General features: G+C 65.8%; 2 protein-coding genes across 3 annotated transcripts in view; one reads left to right on the plus strand and one right to left on the minus strand.

The window, feature by feature from the left end:
* Positions 1-468: 468 nt before the first annotated feature.
* ATAD3A (ATPase family, AAA domain containing 3A) lies at positions 469-13,555 on the plus strand. Of its 2 annotated transcripts, none has more exons than XM_006107654.2 (16): positions 469-783; positions 4,402-4,478; positions 4,709-4,810; positions 5,122-5,181; positions 5,937-6,006; positions 6,377-6,542; positions 6,676-6,745; positions 6,909-7,064; positions 7,692-7,748; positions 7,902-8,027; positions 8,237-8,361; positions 8,720-8,771; positions 9,070-9,140; positions 9,962-10,129; positions 11,403-11,511; positions 12,830-13,555. In XM_006107654.2, the coding sequence occupies exons 1-16, from the start codon at positions 582-584 to the stop codon at positions 12,992-12,994; spliced, it is 1,776 nt and encodes a 591-aa protein (XP_006107716.1). In that variant the 5' UTR covers positions 469-581; the 3' UTR covers positions 12,995-13,555. The 2 variants fall into 2 exon arrangements, 1 of the variants encoding a protein (XP_006107716.1); XR_002827467.1 differs by having other exon boundaries at positions 480-783; positions 9,962-10,076; positions 12,830-12,962.
* Positions 13,556-13,622: 67 nt separating this feature from the next.
* TMEM240 (transmembrane protein 240) overlaps positions 13,623-15,190 on the minus strand; it is a 4,106-nt gene continuing 2,538 nt past the window's right edge. Inside the window, exons 2-3 of the mRNA XM_014449653.2 lie at positions 14,631-15,167; positions 13,623-14,310 (exon numbers count right to left, since the gene is read on the minus strand). Of these exons, the coding sequence (XP_014305139.2) occupies positions 14,162-14,310; positions 14,631-15,167 (686 nt within the window). The 3' untranslated portion in view covers positions 13,623-14,161. The remainder of the gene's footprint in view (positions 14,311-14,630; positions 15,168-15,190) is intronic.

Below are 15,190 nucleotides of genomic sequence, written 5' to 3' on the forward strand. Positions count from 1 at the left end.
GTGGACAGAAGGGTCCTGAGTCCGATTCCGGGGTACAGGGGGCAGCCGATCAGTGATCTCTCTCATCACTGATGTTTCTATCTCTTTCACTCTCTCCATTCCGCTCTGAAATAAATAAAAATATATTTAAAAGAAAAAAAAAGACCCACCACCGCTCCCTCCCCACCTGCCTCTCCGCCCGCCGCCTAGTCAGGAACTCTGCAGGCGCCCATAGCAACGGGACACGCCGTTGCTATCAGAACGGACGCCGTTTTCCTCGGCGCGCACGCTTCCCCAGCCGATGAATTCTGTCCCCGACCGGACCCCGTAACCAGGCTCCTCCTCCCGTCCTCAGTCGGCCCGCCCCAGAGCCAGCTCAGGCAATCGCGTTGCCAGTGCCGATGACGTCACGGTCCTCGCGGCCAATCCGAGGGCCGCGCGGTCCAGGTCCTCAGGCGCTTCCGTCGCCCGGGGAGGAGCAGGCGTGCGTCGCGCCTGCGCCGTGGCTCTGACCGTCCGGCTCTCAGCGCGTGGAAGCTACTCGGAGCCGCGCGCGTGCGTCCGCTCGGTCCAGGTCCTGGCGGCGGCGGCGCTCGCGGGCCATGTCCTGGCTCTTCGGCATCAAGGGCCCCAAGGGCGAAGGCGAGGGACCCCCGCTGTCCCTGCCGCCCGTGCCGCCCGGGGCTGAAGGGGGCGGGGACCGCGGCGCGGGAGACCGGCCGGGGCCCAAGGACAAATGGAGCAACTTCGACCCGACGGGCCTGGAGCGCGCGGCCAAGGCGGCGCGGGAGCTGGAGCACTCGCGTGAGTGCGGCGGGGGGCGGGGGCGAGGGCGGCCGGGGGCTCCTCCACGGAGGCCCGGTCCACGAGTCCCCGGGCAGCGGGCACCGGGCATCGGCGGCCTCTAGCCCCTCGGTCGTCGGAGCGATAGGGATGCACGTGGCTGCCGGGGGTCCTGCCTGTCAGACGGACACGGGCCTCCAGGGGGTGGGTCCGCCCAGCTCCCGCGCGTGCAGGGCGGCTCGGGCTCCTGTCGCCCTTGGCGCCGTCCCGGCAGCCACGTGCCCTTCGGGCGAGAAGACCAGCGCCGAGCGGACTCCCCGCGGTTACAGGTCGCGGGGGGCAGGTTCCGGCCGGGCCTGGAGTCCGGTCCCCGCAGTCCCCGCCCCAGGCCGGCGCTCCTTCCCCTCTGGCTGCCTCCACGTGGGTCGGCCGAGGCGTGGTCAGATCGGGGTGGTTGCTAGCAGGTTTCTGCAGAAGAATAGAAGCACGGCTGAGGGCCATTGGTTTTATTTCATTTTATTTAAAAAATATTTTTGTTGATGCCCTGACCAGTTTGGCTCAGTGGTTAGAGCGTCGGCCTGCGGACTCAAGGGTCCGGGGTTCGATTCCCGTCGGGGGCATGTGCCTTGGTTGCGGGCACATCCCCGGTGGGGGGCGTGCAGGAGGTGGCTGATCCATGTTTCTCTCTCATTGATGTTTCTGGCTCTCTGTCCCTCTCCCTTCCTCTCTGTAAAAAATCAATAAAACATATTTAATAAAAATAAAAATATTTTTGTTGATTTCAGAGAAGTGGCGAGAGGGAGAGAGAGAGAAACATCACTGATGGGAGAGAATCATGGATCGGCTGCCTCCTGCCCGCCCCCCACTGGGGATCAGCCGGCAGCCTGGCCTGTGCACTGACCAGGAATCGAACCCTGACCTGGTTCATAGGTCCACCCTCAGCCACTGAGCCCCGCCGCCGGGCTAAGGAGGCCATAGCAAGAGTATTGGGATCCGTTAGCCTTCAGGTGGGCGAGGTCTGAACAGCAGCAGGGCAGACAGCCCTGGCCCAGCCTGGTGACCTTCCTGACCAGGCCCTCCAGGCCTCAGAGCCGGGGGCGTCACTCAGCCCACATCTCCCCCAGCTCCCCTTTCTCCTGTGTCTCAGGATGTAGTGCGAGTGTGTAAGAGCCTGGGATGCAGAAGGCGCTGAGTAAACGTTGGTTGAAAGAATATAACGGCTCTCAAACGTTTGTTGAAGCAGAGGGGCCCTGTGTTCAGAGGAGGCCCAGAGAGGAGCCTGGTGAACAGGTAGAAGCGGAGCCTCCCGGGCAAAGGCCTGGGGCCGGCCTGGCTCTCGGATGGGAGAGGCACAGTCCAAACACCTAGGCTTTTGGGCCGGGGCCAGGACAGCCTGCCGTGCCTGGGACACGCCCACAGCAGCGAGCGTACTGTGCTTTCTAGGTAATTCCAACCATCAGGCTGGGCTGGGAAAGCGGGGCTGGCCTCTGAGCATCTGGGATGCTGCAGACTTCCTGTTAAAGGCTTCGTTGGGGGGCGCCTTTCTGCCCCAGCTCCTGGGGGGTTGCACCCGCTTTCCACGTCCAGAACGTCAACATTTTCCCGCTTTTAGAAGCTGAGCCCTGGCTGTTGGCTCCCCCACTCGGTGCAGTTATATGGACCGTGTGAGGGGCCGGCTGCAGGGCCTCCCTCCTGCCTCTGAGCTGCCCCCACGTCTCCTGCCCCAGAACACTCTCCACCTGGGTCCCCAAGGGCTGTCTGCTCTCCCGCCACCGAGCCCTCCCTCTCCAGGCGGCATGTCCTCAGGGGCCACCACCTGGAGCTGCGGTCCCCCCACCCGTCTCCACACCCAGCGGCTGTCCCAGATGTGGGATCTACCCCCTTTTTGTTCCTGCCCCCCAGCAGGAGAGGAGTCACCCTGGCGGCCGCCCCTTCCTGTCCCTAAGGCCTTCCCTGTGCCTCACGCCCCTGTCTCCCAGGTCCCCTCTGCAGCCTGTCCTCCCAGACACCTGGTTCTCACTCAGGCCGCCGTGCCCGCAGTGCTGGGCCTCAGCCTCTCTCTCAGCCACTGGAGCCGTCCTCGGTGCTCCTCGCAGCCGGGCGGCCGCCTCGGTCCTTCAGGTCCCTGGTGCGCCCTTGTGTCCCAGGTCTCCGCCCTCGGAGGCCAGAGCAGCACCTTTGGCCTTGAGCTGCCTGGGAGCGCCAGCCCACCTGCCTGTGCACTGCAGGAGGCGGGGCCTAAGGAGCACCTGCCTGTGTGGCTGCTGCTTGCTGCTCTGGAGCACACGGCTCCTGGTGCAGAAAGATGTCAAGGTGATGAACTGTTGCTGTTGGCACTGAAACCGTAGCCTGTGATCAGCGGGCGATGGGGCGCCCCCCTGTGCTGAGCTGTTAGCCTGCTTTCTCGTTTCTCTCCTCCAAGGTCAGGTGGGTGGGTGGGTGGGGGACTCTAGGTGCTCCAGTGTCAGCCGAGGTGCTCAGAGCTGAACCTGGCTTGCCAGAGGTCACAGGAGGAAGCCAGTGGCTGGGGTTCGGTCCCAGCGTGGTGAGCCGGGCATCCACGTTCTGTCTTGTGCTCTCGGCTCCCTCTCGGTCAGTCACTTCTTAAAGGGGCTCCTGTGATCGGTTCAGCCTTCGGCTCCGTGGCTTCCCATGCTCACCATGCAGCGGGCTGGGGCCCTGGTGCCCTCGTGCTGCCTCAGGGGTCCTGGCAGTGGGGCTCCAGGAGGCCCTCCCCCAGCTCGGACTCCGTGCCAAACCGCGGGTCCTTGGGCCACGCAGACGCCCAGGCTCCCGCCACGTCTGTCTCACGCGTGGGCTGTGCTCACAGTGGCAGTTGAACTCAAAAAAACACCCCAAACTCTAAACTGACGTCATGTGCAGTCGGAGAGCCCTGTACAACCCGAGTCGCCCTCCACGTATGGCGGCTTCCCAACCGCTCGGATAGAAACTTACGTCTCCAGCCCACGGTTGGCTGAATCCGCGGAGGAGAAACCCAGGGGTACTGAGAACCGACTGTTTACCGAGAAAAACCGCGTGTGCGTGGACCCGCGAAGCTCAAACCCAGGGAGTTCAGGGGTCAGCCGAGCTGTGCTGGGGGGACCTCCTCAGCCCAGGGGAGCAGGAGTTGGTTTCCTTTCCAGAACCCAGACATAGACAGGTGTGACCTCCACCTGAGCAAGGAGGCAGGTGGACGGTGTCATAGCACCTGTGTTCGTGCACCCGCTCTGGGAAGAGCCGCCTCCCGGGCCCATGGCTCATTTCTAGTCTAATTCTCATCCACCTTCTTGCCTGCATGTGCTTGGTGGCAGGTCTGTCACCTGTCGGAGGCTTAAGAGAAACGTATGGCCCGTGAGAAGCAAAGGACATTGGCTGCGGGCTTGCTTTTGTTTTCATTGGGAAAGGACTGTGCTTTGACCTCAGGGGGGCGAGGTCCGCCTTTCTGATGGAACCCTCTGGAATGTGATGGCCCCCGGGGGACGAGCCCTCGCAGGGGAGGTGGGAGTGGAGCAGACATAGGCGACAGTCGCTGACCAGGATGGGGGTGGGCGAGCTGTGGTCTCGCTGACAGCCTCTCGGCAGCGTGGACTCACCTGGCACCCACGTGTCCTGAGGCCTGGCTCCCGCACTCCTCCGCAGGGCATGCCAAGGAGGCGCTGAGCCTGGCCCAGATGCAGGAGCAGACGCTGCAGCTGGAGCAGCAGTCCAAGCTCAAGGTGAGTGGTGGGCTGGTGCTGCCGGGCCGGCCGTGGCCGAGGGGAGAGGAGGTGCCCGGGAGAGGGGTGACTCCCGCAGCAGGCCCTGTGCCCAGACCTGTCCACTCCGAGCACACGGGGTCCAGCAGGGGGGAGGGGGAGGAGTGGGAGGGAGTTGTCAGGAGTGGGAGCCCGAGCTGCCAGCCTGAGAGGAGGCTTGGGGTCTGGGCCTCAGCACTGTGTGTCCGCAGGAGTACGAAGCCGCCGTGGAGCAGCTGAAGAGCGAGCAGATCCGCGTGCAGGCTGAGGAGCGCAGGAAGACGCTGAGCGAGGAGACGCGGCAGCACCAGGCCGTAAGGGCTGCAGGGCCACCCAGGCACCCAGAAGCCTGGGGACCAGGAGGGGGCTGCGGGGCGCCATGGTCCCACGTGCAGTCGGGGTCTCTTGTTGACCCTCGAGGACCTGGGGTGGCCCTGCAGCCCCTAAGGCCCGCGGACCCCTCCGTGCTGAGTGTCCGCGCACGTGTCCTTGCGGACAGCGCCCGTGGGGCTCGTGGCTTCTTGGGGCTCCGGTGCCCAGTCGGGTCTGGGGCCACATGTCGGTTGCGGGTCGCCCACCAGCTTCTCCAGCTGCGCTGTGTTCACGCTGCTCTCTCCCTCCCCAGAGGGCCCAGTACCAGGACAAGCTGGCCCGGCAGCGCTACGACGACCAGCTGAGGCAGCAGGTGAGTCAGCGCCCTGCAGGCGGGAGAGCCTGGTCCTGCCGGTGGGGGACCGAGGCCAGGGCTGTGGACGCGAGGGTTGTGCTGGTTCCTGGGGGAGCTGTAGTTGGACTCCTGCACGTGCACACCCATGCCCCGGGGCTCCTGCCACACTGTGCCCCACGGCCTCCACGCGCGCTCTGCAGCCTCCATGCGGCGTTCCATGGCCTCCACGGCAGAGGCAGGCTCCAGCTGCTCTTAGGGTTCAACCAGGTGGCACATGACTGGGAACCTGGCTGAAGTGACAGGTTCATGAGGGGCAGTTTCAAATGTTTGTGCCTCTTGTGAGCATTATAGCTTTAAATTTTTAAAATATATATATTTTTATTGATTTCAGAGAGAGAGAAACATCAACAATGAGAATCATTGATCGGCTGCTTCCGAGCCTGCAATCCACCCGGGCATGTGCCCTGACCGGGAATTGAACCATAACCTCCTGGTTCCTAGGTCACTGCTCAGGCACTGAGCCATGCCAGCTGGGCTATAGCTTTTAAATTTAACAAGCAGAACCCAGAGTGTTTTATGGACACCTGTGACCCCGTGGCCGAGCTGTGCCAGGGGTGGGGGCTCCTGGCCCTGGCCCCTGGGCGCCTGCGTGTCCAGCCATGTTCGGGCCTGCCTGCCCGGGCTGTGGATGGTGCCGCCCCAGGAGTCAGCCCCTGGGAGCGTGTGTGTCCTGACATTGAAAGCTTTTCCTTTTTCTTGTGGCTTCTTCTCAGCAACTTCTCAACGAGGAGAATCTACGGAAGCAGGAGGAGTCGGTGCAGAAGCAGGAGGCCATGAGGCGAGGTAGAGTGGTCAGCTCGCCTGGCGGTGGGGCCGTGTCCTCAGCGGCCTAGGAGGCTGTGGCCCGAGAAAGGCTCGTGGGCAGGCGGGTGGGTCGGCCCCGCTTGAGGCACTTGGAGCCCCAGTGGGGCTTCCGGAGACCGCGGTGGGTCTCTGCCTCTGAGCCGGCTTTAAAGCGGAAACTGAAACCCCAGGCTGGGCGTCCGGGGTTTGGTCTTCTGCCCGGGCACCCAGGGTCTCACATGACTTACTCTCCCGTGAGAAGTGTCTGGGCCTCGGGTCTGAATTCCGGGCTCCTCTGTCGAGGACCTGCCCGCTGGAGGGCCAGGGACCCCAGGCCGGGGGCTGAGCGCGCTCCCTGCCTTCCGTGCAGCCACCGTGGAGCGGGAGATGGAGCTGCGGCACAAGAACGAGATGCTGCGGGTGGAGGCCGAGGCTCGGGCTCGGGCCAAGGCCGAGCGTGAGAACGCGGACATCATCCGGGAGCAGATCCGCCTGCGGGCCGCCGAGCGCCGCCAGACCATCCTGGAGTCCATCAGGTGAGGCCGCTCTGGCCCCGGGGCAGCCTGTGCTCGCACGCTGACGAGGAGACTGCCTGTCAGGCCCTTGCTCTCTCTCTGGCCACGTGCACAGGCCTGGTCCCTCCTGCTCACACCAGTGCCTCCCCGACAGGACGGCTGGCACCCTGTTTGGCGAAGGGTTCCGGGGCTTTGTGACCGACTGGGACAAGGTGACCGCCACGGTAAGCACCACTGCCTGGGCGCCTGCTGGGCCCGGGCCTGCCCTGCCAGGTGGCGGCTGGTCCTCCCACGGCCCCCACCCAGCTCCTGGCACAGGGTGGCGAGGTGGTGAGGGCGTGGTGGCAATGGGGGGGCATCACTCGCCTCCTTCCTGCCCTGCCGCAGGTGGCCGGGCTGACGCTGCTGGCTGTCGGGATCTACTCCGCCAAGAACGCCACGCTGGTGGCCGGGCGGTACATCGAGGCGCGGCTGGGGAAGCCTTCCCTGGTGCGGGAGACCTCCCGCATCTCACTGCTAGAGGCGCTGCGGCACCCCCTGCAGGTAAGGGCTTGGCTGTCGGGGGACCAGTCCTCCTGGCGCTGTGTCCTGCCCATTCCTGGCATGACAGCCAAGCACCCGTGTCCTCCTCCCTCCATCTCCCCACGTACCTCCCCCTTGTGCACGTTGGATTTGCTCTGGGTTTGTCCTCACTGTGTCCCTGGAGGTCTGTTGGCGCCAGCACAGGGGAGGGGGGTCCTCGGGGTGGGGGAGCCTCATCCAGTCCGCTCAGTCCCCTGGGGTCGCCTCTGGGTGTTTACAGACAGCTGGGGCTCCCCTGTGCCCTTTTTCTGTAAGAGAAGTTGCTGGAAGTCACGGTGTTGCTGCCTCACCCCCATCCCCCACACCCCCACCCCGGAAGCGTGCTTCCCGCCCAGCGTGGATCGCGAGGCCTGTCCTCCCCGGGCTGTGATCTCTGTCTCAGTCACGATGTGGGTGATGGAGAAAAGAGAGGTCAACAGCGACCTGTCCGTCACCCAGACCAGCAACACGGACAGCTGGTCAGTCAGCCTTCTGAAGCGCAGGCCCGTGTCCTGAGCGTGGGCCCGGCAGGGCTGTTCCTTGTGGCTATAGCGCTTGGTGGCTGCCCCCAGGGCTGCATCCATGACCCTGACCCCGGCTCCCCTGCAGGTCAGCAGGCGGCTGCTCAGCAAGCCTCAGGACGCGCTGGAGGGAGTGGTCCTCAGTGTGAGTGGGCAGGGCTGGGCAGAGGCGGGTAGGGGGCACTGCCTGGCAAACCTGCCCTGGGATCAGCTGCCTCTTGTGCTGCCTGGGCGCCCGGGAGGGACAGACTGACTGGGCAGGGAGCGTCCCTCTAACCAGTTGCTTGTCCCCTGGTAGCCCAGCCTGGAGGCCCGAGTGCGGGACATCGCCATAGCGACACGGAACACCAAGAAGAACCACAGCCTATACAGGAACGTGCTGATGTACGGGCCGCCCGGGACGGGCAAGACTCTGTTTGCCAAGGTGAGAGGCGGCCCATCCCCTAGTGGGCCTGGGGCCTGGATGCCATGGGCAGGGGGCAGGGGGTGGGCCTTGTCTGCTTTAGGGGAGGAAAAACTGCTTGCCCCGCCCACCCCAACCCCTATGTGCGCTTCCCCGTCCCCTCCCCCCCGCCCCTGCTTTCCCCTCTTCCCGCCTCTGCACCCCACCCTCAGCCTCTACCGTCTCCCCAGAAACTGGCGCTGCACTCAGGCATGGACTACGCCATCATGACGGGCGGGGACGTGGCCCCCATGGGGCGGGACGGTGTGACAGCGGTGCACAAGGTCTTTGACTGGGCCAGCACCAGCCGGCGAGGGTGAGCGGCACCTCCTGGCGGCCCCTGGCTGTCTGGGAAGGAAGGGGTCAGGGACTTCTGCAGCCAGTCCTGCTGCCCTGGTGCCCAGGGGGTCCGGCAGCACCATGCAGGGGACATTCACCCCGTGCGACTCCCGGCGGCCGGGCTCACAGGAGCCTCTTGGTGCCGGTGGGTGTTTAATTCAGGGCCAGGTTCTGGCCGCTTTCTCCTGGTGCTGGCACTTGGCACGCCCCGTCCCGGGTCGAGGTCTGGGTCCCAAAGCTGCTGAGGGCGCGTGGGGTGGGGGCTCCTGAGCACCGGCCATCCCGGGGGCCACACAATGGGAGGCCCCTCCCTCAGGCGGCCCCTCCCCCCACAGCCTCCTCCTGTTCGTGGACGAAGCGGATGCCTTCCTCAGGAAGCGAGCCACCGTGAGTGTTCTGGAAGCTTCTGTCTGGCGGTGGGCCTGGGTGGCGTGTTCAGTGGCTTAGGCTACAGCTGTGCTTTCTGGGAGGGTCATGCCTGAGGGCGGCCAGGCCTGCTCCTCCGCTGAGCTTCTTTGCTAAATTTTGTTGGACAAGCGGAAGCATCCCTGGCGTTTCTTGGAATCTTCTTGATCAAGTTTAGGTTCATAGGGCGCCACCGGGAGGAGCAGACACTCTGCCTTCCATGGGCGGCTCAGCCCAGCTGCTCGGCCAGCCTGGTGCCTGACCCGGCTTCTCTCTGCAGGAGAAGATCAGCGAGGACCTCAGGGCGACCCTGAACGCCTTCCTGCACCGCACGGGCCAGCACAGCAGCAAGTGAGGCGCCCGCAGCTCGGGCTCCGCGCAGAGCGCTTGCCGCGTCAGCCCACCTGGTCCTCCGCGCCGCCCACTGGGGAGCCGGGCACTGCCTGTTCACGCTGCTGCAGGGCGGGGCAGGGGTAGGGCAGCGCTGCTGACCCAGTGCCCGCGGAGCCCACGCGTCTCCCGCTCTGGGCCGTCCCGTGTCCCTTGTGCTGTGTGTCTAGGAAACACTAAGGAGATTTGCTGGGGTGTCGGCAGCGGCCCCACAGCTGGGTCCCCTGGGGCACAGATGCCCCGAGTGGGCTGGCCCCTTTTCAGTCCCCTAGTCACGCTCTTCTGCATCGGCCTGGCCCTCCTGCCCCGCCCCCCCAACTGGTCACACGGGGCGCCCAGCGGGCGCCCAGCCCTGCTGGTGGGCATGTCCCTCACAGGCCATGGCTGCGACCCCGGAGAGGTGGCTGTCCCTGTCAGCCAACCCTGGCCCTGAGCCCCGGCCTCCTGGTCGGAGGGCAGGGGGCTGTCTCAGACCTGGAGTCTGTCCCTCCTCACAGCAAGGCTTATCAGCCTCCCCTTGGGCCGTCGGCCAGAGATGCATGGGATGGGGCAGGGGCAGATCTGCTGGAGGGAGGGTGGGCCACAGGGGCCAGTGCTGGGTCTTAAAAAGCCCAGCCTGAATCTGCTAGCCGGCGGCAGGAGGTGGGCAGGATGGGCAGGTGGAGGGAGCAATGGGTCGATAGAAGTGGAATCTGCTAGAAAACCACCTGGGAGGGTTGGCCTGCGCCCCAGCTGTGAGCACTCGGCTCTGGACCCCTCAGCTCCTGCTTCTGTCGCTGCAGGTTCATGCTGGTCCTGGCCAGCAACCAGCCCGAGCAGTTCGACTGGGCCATCAATGACCGCATCGACGAGATGGTCAGCTTCGAGCTGCCGCAGCGGGAGGAGCGGGAGCGCCTGGTGAGGATGTATTTTGACAAGTATGTTCTTAAGCCAGCCACAGAAGGAAAGCAGTAAGTGTCCTGGAGCCGCCGGCGCTCCCTGCCCTCTTGCTGGGGTCCTCCCAGCAGGGCCTTGGCCCCCAGCTCCTGGTTCAGACTGACCTCTGACCCCTAACGTGTGGCTTCACGAGGGGCTCAGGGCGGGTCATGTGCGGCTTTGTCCCTGGAGGTCCTGCCACCCCCCTGTCCACCTGCCCCCTCCTGTCCCCCTCCCTCCTTCCGTCCACCTGCCCCCTCCCGTCCATCTGTCACTCCTTGTCCACATGCTGGGCTCCATGTCCCTGTCCAGCTCTCCGCCGGGTCTTGGAGTTGACAGCCCATCCTTTTCTGTTACACAAAGTGCCTTAAGGAGGCAGATCCAGGCCGCAGTCAGGCCTGGAAGGTGAGGGCCGTGGTGGGCGGTTGCAGACCTAGAGCTTCGCTCTGACACCTCCATCCACTGCACCCCGACTCCCAGGAGCCCGGGGCCCTTTGCCAGCATGCAGCAGTCCCGCCTCTGCAAAGCCCGTGTGGGGGTGGCGCCCTCCACACTGTCCAGGCCGCACTCCCTCGCCGCGGTGCCTGGCGTGCTCCAGATAAGCAGAGCCCGGCTATTTTAACCGTCTCCAGGGGACGGGTCTCCGCAGCTCTGACCCGAATCCCTCCGTGCTGGCAGCAGGGAGAGCGGCCTCTGTTCCAGACGGACTGTGCCCGCTGCCACCCTCATGCCTGCCCCTCAGCTCCCCTGGGCCTCCTCCCTTTGCCCCCAGCATCCCGGCCGCATGGGTGGGTTTCTGAGGCTTTTCCATGAGTGTCTGAGTGGTGCTCCTGGCCCTTCAGCCAGACCCGCCTGGGGAGGCTCAGTGCACGTGAGATCGCGGGAGCTTCACTCCGGTTGAGGCGTTGCTCCCTCCCTCTGATTTCCTGCTGCTCTGCTGGCTCCCCAGTTCACCCTGACGCAGCTTCAGATGCTCTGCAGCTGGGGCTGGGCAGGGCTGGCAGAGAAGGAAGGACATGGTCCCTGGCCCCAGGGGACAGTGGGGCCCCTCCTCGTTTCTCAGCACGGCACTGCCCCTGCAGCAGCATGCCCCACCGTCCTGACCCCAGCCCCTGCCTGGACCCTCCGGGCTCCAAGAGGAGAGGAAGTGCCACCAGGGCAGGAAGGCCAGCTGTGGGTGCCCGGGGTTCCCTGCACAGCCTCCTGCCCTGAGTCCCGCCCTCCCTCGGGGAGGGTCGTGGGGCCCTCACAGGCCTCTGGTCCTGCCGGGAGTCGGGGCCCCGGGGTCATGTGGGACCCTCCTCGCAGGCGCCTGAAGCTGGCCCAGTTTGACTACGGGAAGAAGTGCTCCGAGATCGCACGCCTGACCGAGGGCATGTCGGGCCGGGAGATCTCCCAGCTGGCCGTGGCCTGGCAGGTGAGTGAGCAGGCGCCCCCTCCGCCTCTGAGGCGTCCCAGCAGCCGCTCCCCGGGTGCCCCATCCTGGAAGCATCTGCTCCTTGGCTGCCCAGCAGGAAAACACCGGCTCTTGCATCTGACAGCCTGACCACCGGAAATTCAGAAATGCTTTTAAATGACTATTTTATTCACTAAGTACCCATCTACTTCAGTTTGAAGTGTGGCTCAGATATGCAGGGGCTGCATTAGAATGAGCTGGGTTATGCTGCTGTAACAAATAGCCCCAGATTGCAAACTTGTGTCCTGTGGGCCAGTTGGGGGCTGGGCTCTGGGCTGTCCTTAGCAGGACCCAGGCCTGTGATGGTGGCTGGAGGACAGATGTCTTAGCTCGGGATGCAGTAAGTGTGCTCATCACAGGAGTGGCAGGGGCAGCCCAGGTTGGGCACAGAGCAAGGTGAGCAAAAACGCCTGGTCAGGTGACGGGACTCGCTCTCGATGCCCCACATGGGCCGAGGCTGCTGGGCAGCTGGACTGGCTCAGGCCCCTGCTTGGTGGACACCCATTGCTGTCCACTCAGCAGGCTCGGTCAGAGCCACGGGCCGGTGACAGGAAGCAGGTAGGGTCCTGTGTCATCTGGGAGGGCGTGGCCCATCGTCACCTAAAGGTGACCTGCTTGGCAGCTGAAGAGTGGACCACCCTGGGCCCACAGTTGCTCAGTGTTCGGGGGCAGTTGGGCCTGGCGGGGCCACTCACCCCATCAGAATTGCTGGGGCTCCTGCCGCCCCTCCATGTCGAGAGGAACTGTCCCCCGAATGGCCTGTGGTGGTTCTGTGGTCTGTGCCCTGGCAGAGGGCAGCTCTGCTGTCAGAAGCAAGGCCCTCAGTTCTGCAGGGGGCTGGGCTGCTTCCCAAACTCGCCTGGGCTGTCTAATTTTAGAAAGTCATGGAGTGAGACCAGGCCAGGGGCCAGGTGGGTGGTGCAGGGATGGCACCAAGTCTGGGCTGCAGATCACCTGTGAGCAGGCGTGAGTGGGCACATGCGTGTGCTGGAGGCAAGGTGTGCCATCAGCAGGTAGGAGTGTGTGTTCTGCCCAGGGAGGGTGTTGGCCAGCCGTCCCCTGGCAAACTCGGCACCACGACTTGGCTCCCACCTGCCCCCACCCTGAAGGAGGACATCTCCAAGAAACAGGCTCATGGTTGGGGAAGCAGCATGGAGGGTTGTGTTGTTCGGGGCCTGGCCCTGGCCCTGCCTACAGGGTGACTGGCCCGGTGCCTGGGGGTCCCCATGCAGGCAGCTCCGGGCCCCTGCCCTGCCTCAGTGCTCTCTCTCCCTGCCAGGCCATGGCGTATGCCTCCGAGGACGGGGTCCTCACCGAGGCCATGATGGACGCCAGGGTCCAGGACGCCATCCAGCAGCACCGGCAGAAGATGCAGTGGGTGAAGGCCGAGCGAGCCAGGCCCTGGGGCAGCCAGCCCCCGCTCCCGAGTGCACAGACGGAGTGAGCTGGGCCTGGACCCGGGGACCCTGGGCGCACTGGCTGGGCAGCATCGAGAGGCAGCACGAAGTGCCACGTGTCCGGAGGTCGTGGGTGCTGCACAGCCCCGCGCCGCCCCAGGGTGTCCGTCTTCCTCTGGTCAGGCCCGGGCAGCATTCCAGCCTCGGCTGCGGACAGCTGCGGCTCTGGTGTCTGATGGGAGCCTGCCCTCCACGCAGTGGTTGTGGCTGGAGAGCCTCAGGCTGGGGCCGCGCCTGGGACATGAGTCACTGCCAGGCCCAGGGCAGGGGAAGGCAGGTCCCTGGCGCCTGGCTGCTGAGGCTGTGACCTGCAGGGGGCGGAGCCGGACCTTGCCGGGCCCCGCCCAGACCAGAACCTGGCCAGGGCGGAGCCGAGCAGACCCCGTGGTGCCCTGCACACCGCTTTGTGCGCTTGGGTACCTGGTGGATCTGCACCCGAGACGGGAGAACCCCGACCTGCTGGGGCGCTGCCCCGGCCCCGATGGCCTGCAGCCCTACCTCCTGGAGCTGGGTGTTTCTGTCAGAATCTAATAAAAAACTGACACATACCTCCGTGCATCTCATGGCTGGTGAGGGGCGGGGCTGGAGGGGTCACGTGAAAGAAGAGGCAGAGGCTGGAGCTTTCTGGAGAATTTACTGACCAGCAGGGGCGGGGGTCACAGTGAGGCGCCGACCAGGGATGCCCTGGGCAGGGTGGCCGCACTCGCCACAGCGGGGCTCAGGGGCCTTATTGCTGCTGGGCCGGGGCCTCCCACCCCTCACTGGGGCCCGCGGACGCACACGCCCCATGCACATGCTCCCGTGTGCAGACGTGGGTGCGGCCGGGGTCCGACCCCCTGCCCAGCCCAGACCCTTTCCCGGCTTCCCCTCCGCCAGGACGGAGAGGACACAGCCGGCTCGGCTCTAGGTAACGGACGTGGTCCCCGGCCAGGCGCAGGGCGTGGGGCCTCGCCGCCCAAGCGCCCGCACCCTGCCTGGCCCTGGAGACCGGGGTCCTGCCCCCAGACCGGCCCCACCCCGACCCCTTTATAAAAAGAAGAGACAGCACCTTCCGCTGGACACACCCGGCGGCCGGGGCACCCTGGCTCAGGCGGCCGTCCAGTCCGGTGTTCGTGGGCACGGTGGCCAGCGGCCCCCAGAGTCCTGCGCGCGGCCTAAAGGTGCCGCGGGCTCGGGTGGCCGTTGTGGTAGAGTTTCTGCTTCACGTGCACCATGTTCCCGGCCGCCTCCTCGAAGGGCCTGTGCGGCCGTCGGCCCAGCTCCCGCAGGTTGCACAGCTTGGGCAGCCAGGTCCACGAGCCATCTGCCGGGAGTGGTCAGCGTCCGGTCAGGGCGGGGCGGCCCGACGCGGGGGGCGGGGCGTAACCAGGGAATGACAGTCGGGGGCGCTTGGCTTGAGCTCGGTCTGGGTGAGCGGGCCAGGGGCGTGGCTTTGGTGGCGGGCGTGGTCTGGATGGTGGGCGGGGCTGTGACATACGGGGCGTGGCTCGAGGGGCGTGGTTTCCGAGGGCGGGGCGGTCTGGGCGCGAGGGCCCTGGCGTGGGGGCGTGGTCTGTGGGTGGGGATGCGTGGTGGGCGTGGCCGGGGCGGGGCGGGGCGGGGCCGCGGGCGGGCCGCACTCACCGTAGCGCCGGCCGGCCCTCCAGGCGCGCACGGCGCAGTGCAGGACGCCGTCCATCCACACCAGGAACCAGCTGATGCAGAAGCCGAGCAGCAGCCCCAGCATGAGGTCGATCTCCTGCTTGGTGACGTTGTCCGTCACGAAGTAGTTCTCGGAGGCGTCCACCACCGACTGGTCCCCGTCGTACGGGATCACGTAGTGGATGTGGTGCCTGGGGGCGGGCGGCAGGGCGGTCTGGCACCTCTCCCGCGGGCCGCCTGGGGCTGCCTGCTGGGGTCTCTGAAGCAGCCCTTGTGGGGTCTGAGGTCCGGAGGGGCCCGCGGACTCGCCCAGGGCCCCGCTCCCCAGGTGGAGGCTGCCCGTAGGGTCGGGGGGTGCAAGACCAGTGGTCAGCGTGAAGTCCAGTCCCGGGCATCTGCCCACACTGCACCCCTCTCCTCTGCCCGGCCTGGGGCTGGTGGCTGACCCTGTCGGGGTCACGGGCAATTGCAGGTGGGCCAGTGGTTCCAGGGTGGACCGCCCGGGGCAGGTGTCCCGCTCTGAGGGCAGGTTCAGAGCCCAC

The sequence above is a fragment of the Myotis lucifugus genome, unplaced genomic scaffold, assembly GCF_000147115.1.
Source record: "Myotis lucifugus unplaced genomic scaffold, Myoluc2.0 scaffold_1324, whole genome shotgun sequence".
Taxonomy (NCBI): Eukaryota; Metazoa; Chordata; class Mammalia; order Chiroptera; family Vespertilionidae; genus Myotis; species Myotis lucifugus.